The 23,940-nt window shown below is 41.1% G+C and overlaps 1 protein-coding gene across 11 annotated transcripts in view; it reads right to left on the bottom strand.

The window, feature by feature from the left end:
• Positions 1 to 23,940, bottom strand: part of MAGI2 (membrane associated guanylate kinase, WW and PDZ domain containing 2) — a 1,445,467-nt gene that overhangs the window by 38,949 nt on the left and 1,382,578 nt on the right. For 2 of the 11 annotated variants that reach the window (XM_055133463.1, XM_055133470.1), the window contains one exon: positions 14,544 to 14,632. The exons of 8 other annotated variants lie outside the window; for them this stretch is intronic. In XM_055133463.1, the coding sequence (XP_054989438.1) occupies positions 14,544 to 14,632 (89 nt within the window). Of the gene's footprint in view, positions 1 to 14,543; positions 14,655 to 23,940 lie in introns of all 11 variants that reach the window. One more of the 11 variants, XM_055133467.1, reaches the window with a different exon arrangement.

Here is a 23,940-nt window from a genome sequence, read left to right as displayed (position 1 = left end):
TTCTGAATTACTGGAGAAAGTCACATTTTAAAAAAAGTGGCCAGAAAGTGTGTTATGGCAGTTCTCTGCTTCTCTGAGGAAACCATTAGTGCTGTTTAAAAAAAAATGAAGTAGAAGGACAGGAAATTCCAACTGTACCTACACACATACAGGATTCAATTGGTGGTCGCTGCTCTCATTTCTAATTTTGGAGACAATTCTCTTGTGCTGGAGCTTAGGAAGTCATTAGAGAACCTATAGTTGAGTCATTTCACTCTTCTGTGAAGGAGGAGGGGCTCCAAAGGGCAGAGGCCAAGGCCAAGGTCTCGGTGGGGATATGGTTAAGGCAGCCTAGCATTCCAGGTCAGAACTTCTTGAGTATGAAAAAAACACTTGAATAAACAATTTAGCTTCATTGTCCACCAGTCCCTCCCGAAGCTAAGTACACAGGTGAAGCAAGATCAAAATCCCCTTGTGTCACCCACTGTTACTTGACAAGGAGACAGTCTCTGACCCAGTGAGTGGCTTTACAAAGCTGTCCTAAGAAATAACCAAGGAGATCAGGGAGGATAGAGCTACAGGATACATATATTGTATTTTTCATAATGGAATATTAAAAAAAACCAGAGAAGTTCAAATGGGAGATTGGATACATGATAAAGATATACAAGGAAGTGCTAAGCAGACATGAAGAAAGATGAAGGATATATATCTACATCATCGATTTCTATATCAACTATCTGTATCTACACATACATATATGTTTTGGTTTCTGGGCCACTCCTAGCTATGCTCAGGGCTTACTTCAGGCTCTGCGCTCAGGAATCACTCATGGTAGTGCTCAGTGGCAGGGCTGGAGTGATAGCACAGTGGGTAGGGAGTTTGTCTTGCATGCGGCCAACCTGGGTTCAATTCCTCCGTCCCTTTCGGAGAGCCTGGAAAGCTACCAAGAGTATCCTGCCCGCACAGCAAAGCCTGGCAAGCTACCTGTGGCATATTTGATATGCCAAAAACAGTAACAACAAGTCTCACAATGGAGACATTATACTGGTGCCCGCTTGAGTAAATCAATGTACAATGGGACGACAGTGCTACAGTGCTACAGTGCTCAGGGGACCATGTGTTGTGGTGGGGATCAAACCAGGGCCAGCCAAGTGCTAGGCAAGCATAGCACCCTCTGTGCTACCTCTCTGGTCCCGACAAAGGCTATTTAATCAGAAAGAGGTGGTCTAAACATATTGTGCAATGGGGAGGAAATGCATGTTTCAAAACATGCATTCAAAATGGTTAAATGGTTACATTTTCAAAAGAGAAAGTTCTTTTTTCTCTTTATTCTTGTTTTTGAGATCTTCTAGAGCCAATCTGCTATTAAAAGCTATTTCAAGAAAAGGGGGCATCATTTGAGAACTCAGACAGCTGTAGAATGGTAGGAGGAACATTTTTAAATGTAGTTTTAAGATTCATCCTCCCTATAGAGTTTTTGCCTAAGCAGAAAGTTTCAGGATTCAGGGATGGATGTGACTCAGTGGGAGTGGAGCCCTCACCTAGCCTGTGTGAGGCTGTGAGTTCAGTTCCTGGCACTGAAAATAGCTCCAAGGAGGAGCAGGCATTTTGGATGAACAGAATACTGAGAAGAGATGGGGATTAACGCAGGATGAGGCGTTCTTCAACTGTGGGTGCAGGCCTGAGTGGGTTCCAGCGTTTCTGGCTTCTTCCTTATAAGAGCTGCTGGCAGAGACATGCTTTGTCTCAGGAGGAACTGATCAACCAGGAACTTGGGAAAATATGAACGGCATTTCCTAATATTTTTCTCCCCTGAGATGTCTGGCAGGAGTGCAAGTTAGTAGCTGGCTTCCCTCGGTTGCCTGGGCTTCACTCCTCCCTCCGTCCCTTGTATCAAAGCAGAAAATCTCTGCTCTGAGGGTGAGTGGATTGAGGAAATAGCAGATAGAGAAGGATGATGGCAAAGCTAAGTGAGAAAAAATTTCAGGTGAAAATTGTTTACTCTCTGCTCAGAAATAGAGGTGAAAATAATTGACCAGGTTTTATTGCATTTCTGTTAGCAGTCTAAATGCAACTTCCAGCTTGCTGTGTGGTATTAAAGGCTTAGTTCTAGATTTTTGATTCTCCAAGCACATCCGTACTCCCATGAGATCTACCCAGGAATTGGCTGGATCTAACACCACATTCCTTTATGAATTGAGTTTGTTTTGTACTTTCCTTTTTTAGGGGGCGTACAGATCTGCTGGTGAAATATGGCAGGGCTTTCTTGGTTATTTTCTGTGATAACCTATATTGTTGACATAGATGATAATGATTGAAATATAACACAATTAAGATAGTATATTTAGTATAGCATATAAAATGGAGCAGCTTAGTATAAAACTGGCAGATATGCTTCAGTTAAAAGATTTTAATTCCCATACCAGAAGGCTGAAGACCAGAAAAATAGAAACTCATTTTAAAGTTTCTGTCTCATTGGGCCTGATCAGATTGGGCCTGGTTGATCAGATATGACCAGGGGTAAACCACTTGCATTGCATTTAGCTGACACTTCTTTGGTTCCTGGCCCCACATGGTTCGTCAAGCACTGCAAGGAATGACTCCTGAGTTCAAAGTATTGACAATGCACCCTCTAAAAGGCTCTCACTGAATTTCATCCCTAGAACACCCCACTCCCCAATTCTTCTACTCTACTTAGCCTCTCTACACTCCTTTGGCATGTGTGTACTGTGTTATTGGGTCAAAATAATTTTTAAGTTCTTCCAATAAGAGAAATGCTCAGTCCGTTTTGTTTCTTTTCTAACAGAAGGCAGCCCTATTCCCTTTCTGCTCATTCATTCATTTATTCCACCCAGCGCAAAGCTCCATCAACTTTACAAAGCATGGCACAGCTGAGCTGGCAGGCAAACCTCCTCTCTTTCCAGGGATAACATCTTTCCACAAGGGGTTGACATGCAGTTCTGGACTTATTAATGAATCCAGCAGCTAGAGAATCATGAAACATATATTATCTCAGTAAAAATTTTCATAAGAAGATCACAAAAGGGCATGGAAAAATACCACAATGTTTGTGTCATAATTTGCAACAATAAATAACCAGATTATGAGTTTCCATTTTCACGATTTGTCACTGCTATGCCACCTGCCACCTTAGACTGCAGATAAACACAAATGGGAAACCTGTGGCCTCATCAGGGAGTTTCTTCGTGGGGAATCAGGATTGTATGCTCTATCAACATGTCTGTTTTGCAAGTTGGAAGGACAATCGATATTTCTCTTCCCTACTGAATCTGAGTGGCTGCCCCAGAGAAACCTTTCTGCGTAGAGGTGGGAAAGGTAAGGAGGAGGAATATAAATAAAGGAACCGTTGAGACATCATCAGACTCTTTATCTACAGCTGCCAACTGCCTTACTCTCCTGGTGGAACTCCAAGGCCAAATCCTTGTTCCATTCCCAATCCTGCATAGACAGGGATCCAAGCAGCAGTGATAAAAGAAGAGGAACAAGAAGTTCTGGTAAATGAAGCTGATGCCAATCTTATGATACTGAGAACCTCTCTCCAAAGCACTGTTGTGATAAAAAAAAACTCCTTTCACCTAATAGTGCCGAAGGTTGCCAAGCATCAGCACAAGTTATAAAATAAGGCTCAAAAGATTTGAGGCTCAAAAGGTGGGGAGTCCTCTATGCTTTGAATCCTGAAGCTTTAGAATTGCTGCTTCTCTAGGAGCTTTGGGATGTGGCAATTATTTTGAGTTTGAAAAACAAACCAAAAAAAATTATCATGTTATGGAAAGTATCATGTTAAGTGAAATAAGTCAGAAAGAGAGGGCCAGACATAGAAAGATTGCACTCGTTTGTGGAATATAAAGTAACAGAATGGGAGACTGACACTCAAGAACAACAGAGATAAGTACCACGAGGATAACTCCACAGCTTAGAAGCCTGCCTCGAATGCTGGGGGAAAAGGCAGCTCAGAGAGAGAAGGGGCCACCAAGTAAAGGGTGCTAGGAGGGCCCACTCAGGATGGGAGAGGTGGGCTAAAAGTAGACTGTAGACTGAACATGATGGTCACTTAATACCTCCACTGCAACCCACAATACCCAAAAGGAGATAGAGAGCAAAAGGGAATGCCCTGCCACAGAGGCAGGGTGGGGTGGGGGAAAACAGGATGGTGGGGGGGGGGGGGAGGGATGCTGGGACCACGGGGTGGTGGAAAATGGGCACTGGTGGAGGGATGGGTACTCGATCATTGTATGACTGAAACGGAAGCATGAAAGATTGTAAGTCTATAATGGTACCCCCACGGAGATTCACTAATAAAAAAAATTATCATGTTAACCATTGAGAGTACTTGGTACAGTAGTGTAACTATATACATTTTTTTTGGTACAACTGATCTTTAGAACCTTTTATTTTTTTTAAATCTTGCTGATTAGAAATCATATTCCACTAGAACAACTCCTTTTTTCCCTTGCTCCCAAGATCTGGCAAGCATTGGGACTACTTTCTAAGATTTGACTGCTGTAGATACCTTTTATAAATGGAATCATGTGCACTTGTACTTTTGTGACTGGTTCAATTCATTAGGTCTTCATGTAGTGGTGATTTCTTTTTAAAGATTGAATATTTCATAGTTATGTTCCATCTTCTATGTATATACCACATGCTTCTTTTTTGTTGTTGCTCTTTTAAATGTAGGAATACTGCTATTTATTCAGCCATTAATTAAGTTGATTGAATTGGGCATGAACTCCACCACATGTCTTTTTAATCCATCAATCTATTCTTCAATCCATCAATCCATCTTTCAACCTTTTGGCTATTGTGGATAAAGATGCAATGCACAAGGAAGTGCAATATCTCTTCGAGGTCATGTTTAAAATTATTTTTCATAATACCCACAGTTGAATTACTAAATCATAGGATATTTCAATTATTTATTTTGGGGGGTATCACAAGCAGTGCTCAGGAGGCCAGAGGCCATTCCTGGTGGGTTTTAGTCAAATAGCAGATGGTTCAATGTGAGGGCCTGAGGGTATAATGCTGCTCAGGCTCTGAAATGCCAGTGATCACCAGGGTTACTCATGCAGGTGCCTAGGGGATTTTGTTTTATTTGATTTTAATAAAAAAAATTGAATCACAGTGAGATACATAGTAACAAGGTTGCTCATGATTGGGTTTTAAGTCATGTAATGTTCTAAAACCTGTCCCTTCACTAGTGGACATTTCCCACCACCAATGTCCTCAGTTTCCTTTCTGTGCCCCTCCCTCCCTCCCTCTCTCGCCAATGCATCTGCCTCTCTCTCCTTCCTGTCTTTCTCTCTCTCTTCTTCCTCTCTCTCTCCTTTTGGGAGCTATGGTTTGCAATACAGATACTGAAAGGTTATCATGTATCTCCCTTTACCTACTTATACTTAGTTCTTGTCCAGAGCGATCATTTCTAATTATTGTCATACTGGTCCCTTCTCTATTCTAAATGGCTTGGGGCATTTAGAGCTGCACCTGTGATACTTGGGGAGTTGAACTGGGATCTGAGGCAGGCAAACCATATACTTTAATACCATGTATTATCTTTTTAGCTTCCATTTTTAATTTTTTGAGGAATCTCTAGACTACTTTCCATAACATTTCTCCATTTTTATTTGTTTTCAGTGTATAAGAGTTCTAATTTGTTCATATCCTTGCCAACACTTATTATTTTTGTTCTTTTGTTTGTTCAAAATAAATCAGTGGCTAGCAGACAACTGTGGGTTGATATATCATAATTTAGATTTGCCTTTCCTTGATAATTAGTGATACGGATCATCTGCTCACATGCTTATTGGCAAGTCGCACATCTTTGTGATTTAATCACAGCAAAGCCCGTGGTTTCCAGCAAGATCTATTAGGTGTTTTAGGGGTTGGGTTGTAGAAACGTTGGAACATGGTCTCACTGTATTTAACAACCAAAAGGCATTAAAAAATTCAGTTACATTCTGAGTAAGAAGAGAGATTTTTTTTTGCCTGGATATCACCTGTTATTTCACTTTGAAAACAAGCTAAAGATATTGATTGTGGTATGCCCACAGCTAATAAGTTATTGATGGATATAATAGGGAAAAGGTCAGCTGAACAGATATATTTCATTTGGAAAAGATCATTTACCCCCTACTGGCATTTTACACATATAAAAAGAGATGTCTTGAATTAAAAGAGAGACATTAAGAATTTCTTCTACTTGTTTTTCTGTTGGTGAGTTTTCATAATGGATTACAAGATGACCCAATTTGTTATTCTGAAAGTACTATGCTAATGAGAAAATATTTCTCTAGCAAAATCTTGTATATGAAAGCAGTTCCCAATGTTTGTAAAGAAAGGAAAAGATTGAATGCATACATAAAAGTTGGAATTGAGAGAGACAATTCTGTGTCAAGACTGTGTCATTTGTTCACCTGTCAGTAGGGGCAGTAGGGATATGATACAGAACCTGGCACACAATCAGGGAAACTATTTTTATGCTCTCTTCCAGGCCCATTTCTCACCCTCATTGCCCGTGTTCATCCCTGGGGAACCCTTCTGATCTTTTGGTTTTACCAGTTGACAACTCAATATTCATGTAACTGATTGTAAATCATTGTTTGAATGTGTATCTTCAAATTTCATATTCTTGACTCCAAAATAGTTCAATTATCACTTTCAATACTAGTACTTGAAGGGAATTCAGACATCATATAACTAAATTCTAGTGTTGTAAAGGCTCAGAAAACTGGGACACGGAGGGGGGGTTAATTCTTGAAAGCTCATTAATGACATAATTTATGAATGTTTTCTTTTTTTTCCCCAATGATGGCTTTGTCATATTCTCTAATATTTAAGATCTCCCTTAGGGACACTTTCTGAGTCCTTCCTAATTCTGATTCCATTTATACAATCCATCACTATTGAGTCTTCTTTAAAGATTTTTATTATTTTCAACTTCTCTATATTTCACTTATAGGATTTTTGGTGCCCCATTATACCATTCTTGTATTTCCCAGGGTTATGGTAATAGTTTTGTGTTCCACATCTGATCTACATTCTTCTCTGATCTATAGTTCTCAATTCTGACTACTCAGTATACTGACCTAGGGATACATTAAAAGAAACATTCTTATCCATTCTTGCACTGCTGTCTCTCAACCTTCTTTCCACCCTCAGTTATTGGTCTTGAAAGGAGGTACTGCAGTATTAAATGGTATCAAAGAATGGCTAATCTAAAAAAAAAAAAGAATAGATAATCTATGGTCAGGGAAGTAAGATCTGTTGGACTTGGTATAGATCCAGGAGGCCAGATGGAAGCTTAAAGTGTTTTTCAGCATAGCCCCTTTTCCACAGCAGAAAAGCATATCTATAATTTCATGTAGACAGACCAAACCTTAGTTCTTGTTCCATGGTTCCCCACAGACTGAAGTCTCCAGGAGACTATTATCCTTGATATTTCTATAGCAGAGAAGCAACTCTGGCAGGTTAAACTACAATTTGTACTGCCCACATAGGTCACAACTATAATTATAGAGTAAATACTTCACAGAAATAATAAAACTTAGATTAATCAGAAACAATTACCTGGAACATTCAATTTTAGTCAGTTTTTCCTCCATTAAATTCTTAACAAAAGAGAAAAATTATGAAGAAAATAAGCACATAGGCAGGAATTTACTTTTAAAATGGCAAAACTCCAAAGCCAAAAGAATTAGGCTGGGAAGTTCAGTTGAAATTCAGATCTATATCCAAGACTTTTTGCAAAGATCCCAACAGAAACCTACATTGCTGTCAGAATGATGATGTGAGATACCACAAACCTTTCATTCATTCACTGATTCATTCACTCAACAAAGCACTATTTTTTATTTTTATTTGTTTTTTGCTTTTTGGGTCACACCCGGCAATGCACAGGGGTTACTCCTGGCTCAGCACTCTGGAATTACTCCTGGCAGTGCTCAGGGGACCATATGGGATGCTGGGAATCAAACCTGGGTCAGCCACATGCAAGGCAAATGCCCTACCCGCTGTCCTATTCCTCTAGCTCCCAGCAAAGCACTATTAAGAACCTAGCATAACAATTAGTTTGCATTCCAATAAGGGGAAGAAGTTTGCAGACCTTGATACCTATGTGGCAAAACAGAGAATGAGAGGATGATACAGGGGAGATGCATAAGGGCATTGGGAATTTAGAGTACCAAGAAATGACCTACTTTTCATTAGCAGACTCAGGGAAGATTCATAGAAGAGGAAGCCTTCGTCTTTGTTTTTGAAGGATGTATTTGGTAAAAATTTCCAAGCCCAGGGATCAGCATGTGCATAACCATGGCAGTTGGACTGTAGGACAATCAAAAGTTCTCCAGCTAGCTGGGACACAGATACTTAGTAGGTTTTTGTGACATGAGAGTTGGATGGGCCCAAATCAGGGACTTCTCTTTTTTTTTGCTTTTTTTTGGGGGGGTCACACCCGGCAATGCACAGGGGTTACTCCTGGCTCTGCACTCAGGAATTATCCCTGGCAGTGTTCAGGGGACCATACGGGATGCTGGGAATTGAACCCGGGTCAGCCTGGGAATTGAACCCGGGTCAGCTGCATATAAGGCAAACACCCTACCCGCTGTGCTATCGCTCCAGCATCAAAGACTGCTTTGAGGACTCATTTTGGTGGTGTGTGTGTGTGTGTGTGTATGTGTGTGTTTGGTGTGTATGTATACATTCATAATACGCATACACCTAAGCATGAAAAGGACTTTAGAACTACTCATTTCTCTGGCATCAATGAAAAGGAAGAGATTGGTTATTGCAGTAGAAATAACAGGCAGATGTCTATGGTCTGTGCACATCCTTGCTGAAGGCTTGAGCTGAAGTAGAATGATAATAGGAATGGAAAAGAGTACCTATGTGAGAAATGGAAAGTGGTTATATGTATATATGTATATATCTGTCAAGATAGTTTTGTACTGGCAACTAAGATGGTACACGGTCTTTGATTGGTAACTAAGGAGAAGACTATTTTAGGAGGAAAGATCACAGTTGAATGAATATGTGTGGGGTTTCTGGGTAGGTGTGCCTGGCCAAGTGTTGGAAGTCTTGGGGTGGAACTGTGCAATGAAGTCAGAGCTGTGGAATAAAAATGAGCAGGACTCATAGAGGAGAAATGAAAGCAGACGAGGTCCTGAGGAAAAGGCTGGTGAGGATGTGACTGGAAGGCAAGAGTTTAAGGGACACTCTGGGGAAGCCATCAGAACCATAGGAAAACCTAGTGGAACTGTACAGGAAGCTCTGAGGGCCCCAAGATGGAACACTTCACTGACTTTTGTTACTGTGGCGAGACTGGTGGTCAATGAGAAGGTGCTTTCACTGGAGTCTTGAGGATGTAACACAGACTTCAAAGGATGAATGTGTCAGAGGAAAAGGGAAATTAGACAGCATGCTTATTTTAAGAATATCTTGTACCTCAACCCAGGAAAGTGACAGAACATATTTGAGAATGAAAAGCTACCTTTTCCAAAAGGAAAAAAAAATTCTTGTTTTCCTTAATCATTCCCCAAATAAGAATTCCTTTACAATATAAATGGAATTTTAGTAGTCTTTGTATACATCCTACCTCATACACCTTGAAAAAAAAACTAGGTCTTAATCCCTTGGTTGTAGCTATGTAGAATTTCTGGGATCTGGAAGTATATGGATTCCCAGTGAGTGACAGGACGTGGGGCAGCGAGTGGATAAAGATCACTGAGTGGCATGTGGAGAGGGACAGGTAAAGGCCACTTCTCATTCACAGACAGTCCTCACTGTATTCACTGAATTCATTGAATGCTGTGTTACCATAGCACCAGCATTAAGCCAGGTGCTAAAGTGATTCTAGTCTTTGCTTCTCCCCAGTCTGTCTCTGGGAAGAACAACCATTTTTTTCATCTAGAAAATGGAGATTCTCTATGTAAGCTTCCCAGAAACCCTTCACTGTCCCCCATCAGTCTTCTCTACTTACCACTAAAACGTGACTATTTCATAAAGTCTCATCTCTCTCTCAACTTAGTGGGGTCTTCCCGAGAAGTTAGTTCCCCACTCATGACTTGAACTGTCTTCTCTAGAGCTACCAAACTGCTTCAGTTCCAGCACTTGAGCACCATCATCCAGTCACCCCATTTCTGGACTTTACTTTTATGTCCTTCAAGCCCTTGGAGCTCAAATCCAAAAGTAACCTCAGTTTTTCTTCCTAAATGTGACCCTTCACCTATGTGGCATCATCTTCTACCCAACCTTAGCCATCCTCCTTCTACTCAGTCCTTTCCTTTAAATTCATGATTCACCATGTTGTGTGACTCTCCCTAGTGAATTGTTTGAAGAGACTCCTCAGAGCCATCCCCAGATTCTATTTCTACTGACACTTCCGTCCCGATGATCCTCATAGCATTTACCTCAACTTTTGCTGTAACCCTTTCACTTCTTTTGAGTTTCCTCTAAAACTCATTTAAAATACAACCAAGATATATCTCCAATACAGATAATTTTACCCTTCCACTTAATTTTTTTTTAGTTTTTGGGTCATACCCAGCGATGCACAGGGGTTACTCCTGGCTTATGCTCTCAGAAACTACTCCTGGTGGTGCTCGGCGGACCATATGGGATGCTGGGAATCGGACCTGGGTCGGCCGCGTGCAAGGAAAATGCCCTACCTGCTGTGTTATCACTCCTGCCCCTCCACTGAATTTTTTGGTGACATCTGATCATATAAATTTGAATTCATTTGTGGGATATGGTTAAAATGATTCTTAAAATCTTGTTGGCACACTTATCTGCCCTTTTCCAAAACTATCCATACTTACCCTATCACCCAATCTTTTATATAACCCTCCTTGCCCTTTCAAGATGCAAAGATTGTTCAATTAATTGTTATATCACAGCACTGACTGAAGTGCCTGGTAAATGTTTCAGAAACTGAATCCCACACAAAATGTCCCCCTGCTTATTTATTTATTTATTTTTAAAGCAGGTACTAATAAATTGTTTCAGGTCTGCTCACCTGCATGAATTACAGACCAGTTAAAGTAAATGATATGGCAAGAATCTACCTTTCTTCACTCAGAAAGAGAAATCTATATCTTTTTAAACCATGGTCACTCAACTAGATTTACCCAATAAACGGCCCAAGGCTTTATTTAATATCTTTTCCAATTCATTGCAATATTCTCCTTCATGCCCTTAGCTTTCAGCTGATCAATAACATCTCCATGAAAGACAGATAATTAGGAGGAATGATACAGTTAAAAATCCTGTCATTACACTCAAAGTTGCTACTATGCCTCCAGCTGGACTCCAACAACTTGGGAATTATTTTCCAAGAAACTAAACTGCCAAAATTTAGGTGTGTGGGGGTCACACCCACAATCTACTTCCAGCTCCACCACATAAGCACATTTATTGGCCTTACTCCAGAGACTCATAAATAAATCTCTAAAGAGATCGAAAAGACACAGTAAATCTTCTCAGAACTGTGCATGGCTGAATAATCCAGGCATACTGTAGGGGGTGGGGTATCCATGTGCCAGCCCAGAGCTCCCAGCAGCTGCTTGCTCCCACAGTCCAAAATCTATGCCACATCCCGAGGGTGCAAAAGAGCACAGTAGAAATGACATTTGCACCTGTATGTTCATTGTAGCACTGCTCACAATAGGCAGAATCTGCAAACAACCTGAGTGCCTGAGAACAGATGACTAGTTAAAGAAACTTTGGCACGTCTACACAATGAAATACTATGCAGCTCTTAGGAAAGATAAAGTCCCAAAATTTGCTTATAAGTAGATGGTCATGGATAGTATCATGCTAAGTGAAGTGAGTCAGAAAGAGAGGGGACTGTATTCACTTGTGGAATATAAAATATCATAATATGAGACTAACACCCAAGGACAGTAGAGATAGGGCCAGGAAGATTGCTCCACAATTGGAAGCCTGCTCCATGAGCTGTGGGAGAAGGCAACTGGGATAGAGAAGGGATAACTAAGTGAATGATGGTTGGAGGGATTGCTCAGAATGGGAGATGTGTGCTGAAAGTAGATAAAGTACCAAACTACCAAACATATGGCCTCTCATTATCTGTATTGCAAACCATAATGCCCATAACGGGAGAGAGAGAGAGAGAGAGAGAGAGAGAGAGAGAGAGAGAGAGAGAGAGAGAGAGGGGGGGGGGGGAGGAGGGAGAGGGAGAGAGAGGGAGAGGGAGAGAGGGAGGGAGAGGGAGGGAGGGAGAGAGAGAGAAACTGTCTGCCACAGAGGCAGGGGGACGAATGATGGTGGAGGAATGAGGGGGAAAAGGATATTTGGGACATTGGTGGTGGAATATGTACACTGGTGGAGGGATGGGTGTTCGATCATTGATTGAAACTCAAACATGAAAACTTTTTAAGTGTAGCTCATGGTGATTCAATTAAAAAAAATCTATGTCATGCCATTTGCCAAACTCCACTGACTCAGGACAGACCTCACCAATAAATGAACTTGCTGAATATTTGGCTATGCAGGTTTTGTAGCTGAAATATTTAGGCTTTCTGGGAGTCAGGATGGGCTACCTACCCCCAATTCCCTATACTCCCGTAGCCCTGGCAGTCACTGCCATGAACCAACTCCAGCCAGTGCTACCATGTAAAGCTCTTCTACCGGATTTGCTCTAGAGATGCATAAATAAATCTTGAAAGAGATAAAAAAACCTCCAGTAAATCTCGGACCCATACATGACTGAATAATCTGGGGTACATCGGAGGGGGGTGGGTTAATTCAGTGCCCACTCAAACAAGCCCCAGGCAACCACTTGCTCCCACCATCCAAAATTGATGCCATCCCTCTGGCTGGACTCCACCATCTTGGGATGGAACCCACAGAGACATTAATCTGCTGAAAAGTTGGGTATGTGGGTTTTGTGATGGAAATCTCCAGGCTTTCTTGGAGTTGGGATGGGCAACCTTTCCTCTCTGTAATTCCAGAAACCCCGGCAGTCATGGGCACACCGCCAAACTGCCACCTAGTGAAAAAAGCTACTCCAGCTGTACCTTCCCAATAAAAATACTGAACTCCCTGAACAAACACAAAGACCTCTGAGTACTTGTATTACAAACCATAATGCACAAAAGGAGAGAGAGAGAGAGAAAGAAGAAAAGTGCCTGCTATAGAACAGTCTGGGAAACTGGGATTGTGGAAGGAAAACTAAAGATATTGGTGGTGGGAAATGTACACTGCTGGAGAGATGGGTGTTGGAACAATATATCAGTGAAAACCAGTCACAAACACCTTTGTGTCTATCTCATGATGATTCAATAAAAAAATTCTTGTTATTGGAGACATCTTCAAGGAATGATGACAGGGCACAGGTGTTTATATGTTTAATCAGTCTACACTATTTGATAAAGTTCAGCAAGAAACAACTAAATAATTAAGTAAAAAAAATCTTTTGCATTAGATTCAAAGCAGTCCTGAATGGTAATTAGCTGGGCCATCAAACATTGGAAAATACAATCCAGAAACTTCAGAGAGTTTCTGGAGACTCTGGGGGAGGAGCCACAGAGATGCTCAAAGGGTCAAAGGGATGAGAGCATGCTTTGCACATGGGAGGCTTGGGTTTAATCCTCAGCATCATACAGTTTCCTGAGAACAGCCAGGAGTATCCCCAGAAACCAACTGTTGTGACCTGAAAACCAGCCAATCAACCAACCTACCAACCAACAAAGAAAATCTCGGGTAGGTGCTTAGTCCTGGGATCTTGTTTCAGAAGGCAAGGGGTAGAATGCAACCCGAATAGAGGGATGTGTCTGCATGATTTGCCAGGCACCTTGAGCTTGGAGACTGAGCATGAGTTTCTGCTTAAGAGGTGAACTGACATTGTAAATTGCCAGCTTGATTTGACAGCAGAAAATGTGCTGTTGTAGATATGTGTTTGAAGGGCAAGAAGTTGCTTAAACCATATTTGCAAGGCTATCATCTCTGTTCTGATTTATTTATCTATAGGATTTTTTTTACCCTCCAGAATTTTTACCCAGTGTTAGGTTAAACTTTAGCCTAACCGCTTGAGAAGGTTTGCTTTGAAATGATGGTGTATACTGTTTTGGTACAACATTATAGCTCCTTAAAACAAAACCATAGCTGGAATTTTTTTTCTTCTTACAGCTATTGCCTCCCGAGTGTGGAGGCAGGACAGTGAGCGGATGCCGTGTAATAGTAACTGAGCAGGTTGGGCCAATGGGTGACTGATGAGATACACTGCATGGTCTGCACTGAAGCTGGGGGAGGACCTCTGGAAGTGTAAGGCAGAAACTGGCCTGTGGAACCCCTGAAGCGCCCTTCCCACTCTTTCTTCCTGGGATGTCATTCTCAGCTGGACCCCAGGGATCTGCTGAGTCCCAGATTTCAGGAACCCAGGCACCCTATTCTTATCCCTTCTAAAGTCACTTATAGCTTGAGCAGTAATTAGATAAGCTACTATGAAAGAGAAAGCATGATACATCAGTTATCAACATATGCAAAACCAAAGCTCATTAGAGAAAGATAATATTCATGCAGATTTTACAAACCGTGTCTTTAGGGTGGCCCAATAAGTAGAAATATGGGGACCCATGCTTGTCACTTTTCATGCACATGGAGAGACTGGAAGGTACCATTCCTAAAGGAAGGGGAGGAACAGCCTAGGACCAATCATTAGAATTAACAGAACCAGTGACAAAGATATATTATTACTGTTAGAATCAAGATTGCTTAGTATGTTTAGAGCAGCTGAATAAAAATTATCTAGGCAGTAAGAATAAAGACTTTAAGTAAAGCTAACACTATCAAGCATGCAACAAGTGAAATTAGTGAAAAACTGAACTACTTGTGTATTCCAAAATTAGATTCCCCCCCACCTCAAAATATTAAGGGCAACCTGAAGTGCTTTGAGGGAGACACACATGTTACACATTTGAAATGGTCATATAAGAATTGTGGAATTGTCCCCTAATGATGGGGTGTTTTAGAGATAACAGCTGTCATTTGAGAATCAGTCACAGTAATCACTTCTAAATTTGAAAAATTCTCAAAATAAAGGCATGGTTTACTGTGTTTATATTTGTTTACTCTATCTCATAAATTCTCACAGTCCCCTGGCCTTTAATAATTTGCTTATTTATACTCAATGTTCACAGTGGACTTGCTGGTGCTATTGTTTCCTGGGGCGGGGGGGGTGGGTGGGGGCTGGGCAAGGCTGAAAAAAATGAGGCAATGTCTGTTGTCTGTTCCACTCACTTGTCTGAGGGCTCTGCTTTGACACCAACCTGTCAGAGGCGTCTAAGTCTCTGTCTAGCTCTGCTTGTGGGCTACAACAAAAATGGGTGCAAGAAATTCTAGAATAATTACATTAAGCAACAAGAAACAGGACACCTGGAAAAGCAACACAGCTCCCCGAAATGCCTGCTTCTCTGTTCCTCATCTACCTTACACAGTGCCAGGTATATGGGGATACCAATCCAAGGGATCAGAAGAAGTTAATTCATGGAACTCAGACCCTCTGAGGTCTGATCTCCTGTGTGCCACTATCTTCTGATGATACGCACTACTCAAGGGCCCAGCTCACTCCACCGTGCTGCCTTCTCTGGCATCGATGTGCAGAATAAAGCAGAACTTTGCAGAGATTCAGATTACACAATGTGGGTATTTTTCCAAGCCTGGTGTGTGTGAGGGAAGGAAGCTAAAAGGGTGAGAACTAACATCTTGGGGTTAAATGGGAAGTAGAACCTCTCTGTGATAAAGGAACTCATGCCTAACAATGAATGTCAGAAGTGAAAATTAAATTTTCAGATGTATTAATTGAGTTTACCATTTAGTCCTGCCAAGATGCAAGTAATTTTGTATGAAAACCACCAGGCTGTTTTAATGTCACACAGAGAAAGCTCTCGCTTGATTTTAAATGTGGTCTTAACTAGGCCTGAAAGATACGTGTGCTAAGCAACCTCATGGCCAGAGGTCAAATAAAATGGCTGAGAACATAGAGGAAATAAATTGTTTTGAAGTCTTGGGTGGAAACTAAAGTAAAATGTAAAAAGTGGAGTTTGCCTATGGTGCCAGGCACATTTAACACGCATATTGAGTGTATACATTCAGCCCTAAAACTCCCAATCCTGTTAATGCCAGAATCACTGTGTGGGAAAGTATGTGCTGGAAAGATCGGGGACCTTTCTAGAGAACTATAAAAGCAGGTAACTGCACAAACAAACGTCAAAGCCATGTTATAGTTGATAGCTATCTAGTTGAGGCTAAAAGTATGTTCACTGTTACAATAAAAATAGAGCCAAGTTTTTTAAAAGAGCACATTGAAGAATGTGTGGTTCTTAGAGTTGAGAGGTTTTGCTGTAATTAGAGCATATAATTCAAGCCTGGAGTAAGGCATGGCATACTTCTACCTTTGCTTGTGACTGAGGAAGTTTGCTTCAAAGGAAATATTGGAGGATCTACATCAGCATAGGAAGTGGGGTCGGGTTTATCTTTGAGCAGGGCTGGGGGCAGAGTTCTCCAATAATGAAAGCCTGGACTTCTAGACTCACTATTCCACTAGAAATTCGGGGTTAGCAGTAGCTTCATTAAAATTTAAAGCTGGTTGATTATATAATTTAGGAATGCAAGGCTAGGTCAGTAGGTGGAGTTATGTCTGTAGGGAGGTTTTGGAGATATAATGTTTGTGGCTTATAGAGCTTGGCTGAAGATATCTGGGACTAATCCAAGTTATTGGGTTCCACTTTGAAAACCTGGGGAGCAGGGTTGTGTTGGCAATCCTCTTTATAGATATCTTAACCTCTTCTGTATGCCTCTACTTCCAGACAATGTATAACCAGAGCATGGTGGAAACAATTATGGCCTTTAGCACCAACTTCCTAGGAGAAGCTTCTATCTTGGATCAATATTCTCAGGCTATAAACCCCAAGGTCTTCCTGTCCTCAGTGAAGATGGTGGGAGCTGGGCTCAGATTATAAAAAAATTGATCTGAACAATAGGAAGATAAATTTGAAGGAGGGTGTAGGAACAGAAATCTAATCTTACTTTGAGTGTTAATGATTTCAAGTCTTTGTTGAGCCATACAGACTAGTTGGGCAAAGGAAAATCTGAAAATCTGTGTGTTCTGCCTTTCCTAAAGGGATCAATGAGAAAAAGGCCTCTAGGAAATCCCTGGGATGCACGTAAGAGAGTGAGGGAGTGAGGGAGTGAGAGAGCGAGAGCGAGAGAGGGAGAGAGAGAGAGAGAGAGAGAGAGACAAAGAGAGAGAGAGAGAGAGACAAAGAGTGCACCAAATCCATTCAATTGTGTCTGTGTGCATGTGCGCTGCTGGCTTAAAATCATAATTCATTATTTGTCCCCTTTTGATTTTGATCTTGACTTCACCTTCCTCTAGGTAAAAATTCTTCTGAATTTGTGATTTCAGAGGCATTTCCTCCAAGAAGGCTGCCTTCTTCTTGGAAATTGTGTAAATAATTCCTTGCCTACAAAGAAAGCTTAGTTTTAAGTTTAGGGAAAGAAGGGGATGTTCTTATCAGGACATGAAATCAGGAGCTGGAAGATTCAGGTTTCAGGTCACATGTGGGGGCTCTTCTCTATGGGATTTTAGAAAGCTTTCCCTTTACTCACATGTCTCCCACTTAAAGTGCTTGTGATATAAGGAAGATTGGAGCTCAAGAGCATGGGTTCTTGGTAAATTTGTTTCATTACTCCATTGTATTGCGCTGGAGTGATAGCACAGCCGGTAGGGTATTTGTCTTGCATGAGGCCCACCTGGGTTCGATTCCTCTGCCCCTCTTGGAGAGCCTGGCAAGCTACTGAGAGTATCTCACCTGCACCGCAGAGCCGGGCAAGCTACCTGTGATGTATTCAATATGCCAAAACCAGTAACAACAAGTCTCACAATGGAGACGTTAGTGGTGCTCGTTCGAGCATATCGATGAGCAACGGGATGACAGTGACAGTGACAGTGACTCTGTTGTCTGAAACATTTCATCAGAGTCTTAAATTTCTAACAAATGAGGACTAGGGATCATCTAATATCCTTAAAGATAAAAGTGCATGTTGGAAACCGTGTAAGAGTATCCCCACAAAAGGAATATCATGCATTTTGTGAAGGCCAACAAAGCTGTGTCAAGAAAAGTTTTCACCCTTTCCTAAAGTGAACCCTGGCTCTGGTTCTGTAATTCAGAATCCAGTAATTCAGAATAGGAATTACTGGGAGTTTTTCCCTTAGAGAATTTCCAGGGGTGACTCAAAGCTGTAAAAGCAGCCTTGAACCTCGGTAGCCAGAAAGCACCTTGTTCTCCGTGTCACACAGTCCCAAGCTTAGCCCCAATGCCCGTACTCCTCTCAGGAGTGATTTGTGGAACCTTTCCCATCAAAGGAAGACACGCTCAACCATGAATGTCAGAGGCTAAAATTAAATTTCAGAATTTATTATCGAAGCAGGCTGCCTTTTGTCCCATTAAAAATGCAGGTGACTTAGTATGAAGGCTCAGGAACCGCTGAAAGCTCCCCTGAGTCTCTGAGGAACAGGCGGCAGCTACGAAGACGTTCTCTTTGTCTCTTACAGAGAGGCAGCTGCACACCCACACAGGCCCAGATGTGAGGATGGAGGGCTCTGGATGCCCCCTGACTGACAGCTACAGGAGGGGGATAGTGAAGAAGGGCACATTTGTGAGGTGACATTTTGGCGCACAAACTCGTAATTTCAATAATTCAGATAATTCATAAAAGATCTAGTAAAACCTCACTTGGTGAGCCCTTCCACCAGAACAAGGGCAAAGTACTAGCATAAATATCACAAGGAAGTGCTTCACCAACTGAAGAAACCCAGTGCTTTCTGAGAAGCTTGCCCACTCTAGAAGTCCTTACTAAATTCCAAGAAAAAGAAACAACATACATCTTATTATTCTTGTGAGCACAGCTCCTGTGAGAACTGGCAGGCAGACAGCACTCTCTGAGGGTCAGGTGGAAAATTGAGATGGTCAGCTCAAAGATGGCCAGGACAGGAGCTGACCTTCTGTGCCCTCAAAGTACTTTGCAGAGATCAAAGGAAATGCTGGCTTTCTTGGGAGACTAGTAGTAATATTAACTTGAGATATTAATCACAGAATTGGTCTCTCATGTTTAGAAGGAGTTGATTGCATCTTTATTTGCATGAACAAAAGGGACTTTCTGAATTTGGGGGGGGGCAGATGGTTTCTGATCATTCCCCATGGTACTCAGGATTTATTCGGGTTCTGTGCTCATGGATCACTTCTGATGGTGCTCAGGGGACCAGATTTGGTGCTGGGGATTGATCTATGGTGGGCTGTGTGCAAGGCAAGCACCTACACCCTTGTAGTATCTCCCTGACCCAATAATGATTTATAATTATTATAATTATGAATAATTTACAATTGTTATAACAACAAATAATTGTAAACATGATTCTAAGGGAATGCTTGCAGTGTTTATTTGCCAATTTATATTCTTAAGGAAGAACCAATAAAGATGTGTTGCTTATTGCCAAGTAAGCAAAGAACACAACTGCTTAATCTGGTGCGCAGATAGGAACACTGTAAATCACTTTCTTTATTGATTAAAGACCTTTAACCATAGAACATTTGACCTATTCATTTCTTTAGCTATAGCCTGACTAGAAAGAACCTTCTACTATTTTCTTACTGCAGTTTTATTAGACTTAAAAACTGCAAACAATTTCATTTTGTAAAGGCCTATAATCAAATCCAAACTTATTAAAGGCACAACTTACATGGAAGATGGCAGTGGAGGTGAAATTGTAATTCACGAATTGGCTATCCCCTTCCATTGTGTGGGCCTTTGGTGTTAGCTGTTGCTGATCATTGGTAGGTGAGAATCCTGTTTGGTCCTCATTACCCTGCCTGACCTCCCAAGACCATTGGGAATCCTATTTGCACTTGAGCACCCACTTCAGCATTGCAGTCAACAAGGCCGACCCTGTCACTTTCTAAGAGGCTAGATCAACAGCCAAGACTGGAAAGCAGATTTCTGTGTTGCTTGATTTTGAGCACACTTGACAGCAATATTCCAGGGGAAAGGCTCTTCGTTGGTCTGAATTGCTTATGTGTGGGATTTTTCATTCAGTGGCGCCTCTGTTGACCCTGCCCTCACTCTGTGGCTCAGAGTATAATCCAGGAAATGTTGATGTGGTATTCCTTGAATGCTAATGCAGGACACCTATTTTTCAAGGATGGAGCTCATTTGTATAATTTATTCCTGCATGACCTTAAAACCATGTTGCATGCTTTCTTTTCTCTTAACCTTTTCAGAATAATTCAAATAGCAAGCACCTCTGTTAGGAGGGCACTAGCTTTGATGTGATCTCTTTTAATTTTTTTTCCCACTGTGGTCGAGTGGAGTTTTCTGATCTGGGCGAATTTTTGAGATGTGTGTCGGGAGAGGGGACGCACACTCTTCGTTGAGTTTATAATCAACAAATTCTTATCCCAACGACTAGAGTATAGTTGAAGTATCTCCTGAGCTTCTCTTTTTAAGGATTTGAGCATAAAAGCAACGTCTTGTTCAAAGCCCTTATCTCAGTCCTACTCCCCTTGCAGCTGCCTCTGCTCTTGAGGCCACGTCTGTTGATTTAGGGTTCTGAGGCGGCTGCCGTGCTGTCTGACGATTAGTCTCACGGTAATTATTGATGCCATATTTGCAGCCTATTTACTTCTTTCCTCTGCGCACTTGGTTTCACACTGATTTTGTTTAGCCAACAAGTCTGACAGATTAGCCTGGATATATGTTTTTCCGTTCCTCCTTTCATTTGTACCTGTGCTTATCTCCCTGTCACAGGTCACCCTAAGAACTCAGAGCGAGAGAGTTTTTCTATGACTCTTGACTGAGATTTGCTTTTTTTGCACGTGGCCAAGGGTCCAGATAAGGGCCCTGTTTCAAAGTTGATCTGAACTTGTCAGACACGGAGGGAGGGCTGGTGGGTGTCACTTAAAAGCCTTCCAAGACTATTACTTTCAGTTGTGTCACCTTTACAACTCACTCCTTTCCACTAGGTTAAGCCTCAGCAGCTTTTTAACAGGGGAGCTCTCCTATGACCTTTGACCCCTTCATTGTGTTTCAAGATGGAATTTTATTTTTCTTTTGTCAAGTTTAACATCTTAAGATGCAAACAAAGGAAAGGAGCTCATGGCTGAACTCACAGTTGACAAGAAAATCAGTTTGCCCATGACTAGGCTGCATCTGTCAACTTGGATTATAATCTTGGTTATGTCTATTGATAAGCTCCAGGGCTTTGCTTGTTGCTATTATTTTCTTTCATTATTAACCCAGGAAAGTTATCAAAATACATGCTAGTGTTTCCCAAAGTGGGTGATGCTCCCTGGGGAGGGGGTGGGGAGGAGCAAGATGGTGTGGTGTGTGTGTGTGTGTGTGTGTGTGTGTGAAACAGACTTGGTACAATTGTGAAGGGAAGGGATATGCATGTACAATTATGGAAGGTAGATTTCCAGGGGTGCTGAATGATATTTTCTTCCTGAAAAGGGAGTTGTAGGCTTAACATAAGTTTGGGGAACACTGTTCTAGTTTACCTCAAACAGAGAATTCTGTTTCATGAGAGAATCTATTTGATATTGGAGGAACAATAGAACCATGGCTCATTGCATTACTTATGTGTGGGTGTTGTTTGTAGCACCTCTGATCGGCCAATTTGCAACCTTGCTCACAGCACTGGAAAAAGATGCCCCCCTGCAAGCATGTGACTGGTTCTCTGGCAGACAGAAAAAAAAAAGAAAGAGTTTCTTACATTAGTGTTAACCTTTTCTGGAATGATAAGCTTATCTTACTGAACTACAACTGCCTGCCAGGTCAAGATCAGCCACAGTTAGAATATCTCTTTATTCTGGATAAGGAGTGTTCTCTGAGGGTCCTCTACTCAGATAGACAGAGACTGTGTAAGGAAGACTGCATGTGGGCTCCCCCAGACGTACCCTGTGTTTCCTCCCTTCCAATCATGCAGTGCATCCTTACAACATCACTGTACTAAATCTTACCTGTGAGGAAAACTATCTCTGTGATCCTGGAGTCTGTATTACTAATATCTGAATATGGCATTTTCTCGGGGACCCTGAACCACCTCCCTTGTGAATCCTTGTAAGATTCCAGAAATATTACACTTGTGAAAAGCTACTCCACAAGATGCTGACCTGACCCCTCTTGGTTTTTCATGGATGTTCAAGCAGATTCCAGCTTACACTTTTTCGGAATCCCCAGTGTTAACTTGGTTTGTGCCGATTATTTCACTTCTTAGAACAGATGGCTCTGATTGATTCAACATGTTCTTTGATGATATAATCGAACTTCATATAAATCTAATGTCAAAAGTAGCTGCCAGGACTGGCATGTACGGTTTATGGTTACCTTTTAAGAGGCTATGTTGAGAAGATGCCTGTGCTAACTATATCCAAGACATTCCCTCAAAAGTATGCCCAGGTATGGAACAAACTCTCTGTTGGCTAATTTTAAAGTGTCACCTTTACTAGATAATTTCAGATGATGCTGAAAATGAATAGGGTAATAGTTGAGAATCTTTTTGGGTTTTTGTCTTATTTTCAAAGTTGTTTTTATTTTACTCCTGAAAGATGGTTTGTGGTAACTTTTGCGTTAGTTTAAGTTGGGTTGGGTTGGCCAACGGTACTATTTTAGCTGCTCAGTACAGACAAGTGGCTGGCATGATGGATGCTGAAAGTATGGACCAAATTTTGATTCTGCAAAAGAACCAAAAGCTCAGGATAGCCATATTATTTTGTTGAACTTTTTAAAGACTACCTCGTCAGAACAAGAACTATATAAACTCTATGAAATTCCCTTTGAATAGATAACATGTCTTTCCATGGAGTTGACATACCTTCAAAATGAGGTAATTTTTTAGAAATGATAGAACCTCACCGGTCATTTTGATAATACTGAATCACTTAATGCTCTAGGGTATAAAAAGTTACTCTATTCAGAGAGTTCAGATTCTTTACAAATGGATTAATGCCTCTGCCATTTAACATGACCAGGCCTGTGCTTATTGCTAATATTAATATTTAAAACAATTTTATTAGATTGTCTTCAGAAGTCTTTAGCATTAAGAGTGGGAATCTGGGGTAACTTATTTCCTTAGGCATAGAAGCCATCCTATGAATACTTTTGGGTGCCATTCAACTTTAATGTGAGGGTCTGGGAGCTTTTTTTTTCAGGCCTTTGGGTGGTGTTCAAGATCCTGGAAATAATGTATTTAAAGATCTTTGAATTTAGTTATTGCAATGGAAATCAGGACTGTAATTATCCTGCTAAATAAGTATTCAATTATTAAACATCTTAGGCAAAGAGCATAGTTTTGGATGAAAAATACTATTTAGGATATTTTTGGAGAGATGGTAGATGTTAGGTAAAAAAGTGAATCTATCTAGATCATCAGCTGAAGCTAACTACTCAGGTAGGCAGTTAAGTCACATTTCCTGATGTGAACAGGCATTATCTGCACTGTTCTTCAATGATGTCTGTCTCTCTGATTCACCCTCAGATTGATTAAAGACCAGTTTAGGTTTTGGTCTTTGCATGTAATGACTATCCAGCAGTTTCCCATCTACTAAATTAATACTGTCAGTGGTACTTAGATAGGTTTTGGGAATATCATACCATTTAAGACTTCTGAAGACAAATTTTTGAATAAATATGTACTTTAAAGCCTTCTTCAATAGCATATAGACATGGAACATAAGAGTACATTCTGGCACCCATCCTTAAATGCCAAGGAAGTGCAGCCACTGCACTAAATGCAGTTTACATTTTAATCTTCACATCTTCAGAAATTGTTTTTGCTTGTGCCCCAGATACATCTCTCATAGGATTGCCTTGGTGCATGAGCAATTTTAGGAAAAAACCAAACAAACCCAAACAACTGATGAATTACTGTGGACT

This window comes from Sorex araneus, chromosome 1 (assembly GCF_027595985.1).
Source record: "Sorex araneus isolate mSorAra2 chromosome 1, mSorAra2.pri, whole genome shotgun sequence".
Lineage (NCBI taxonomy): Eukaryota > Metazoa > Chordata > Mammalia > Eulipotyphla > Soricidae > Sorex > Sorex araneus.
Note: the sequence above shows the minus strand (reverse complement) of the source record. Positions and strands in the feature narration are given on the sequence as shown.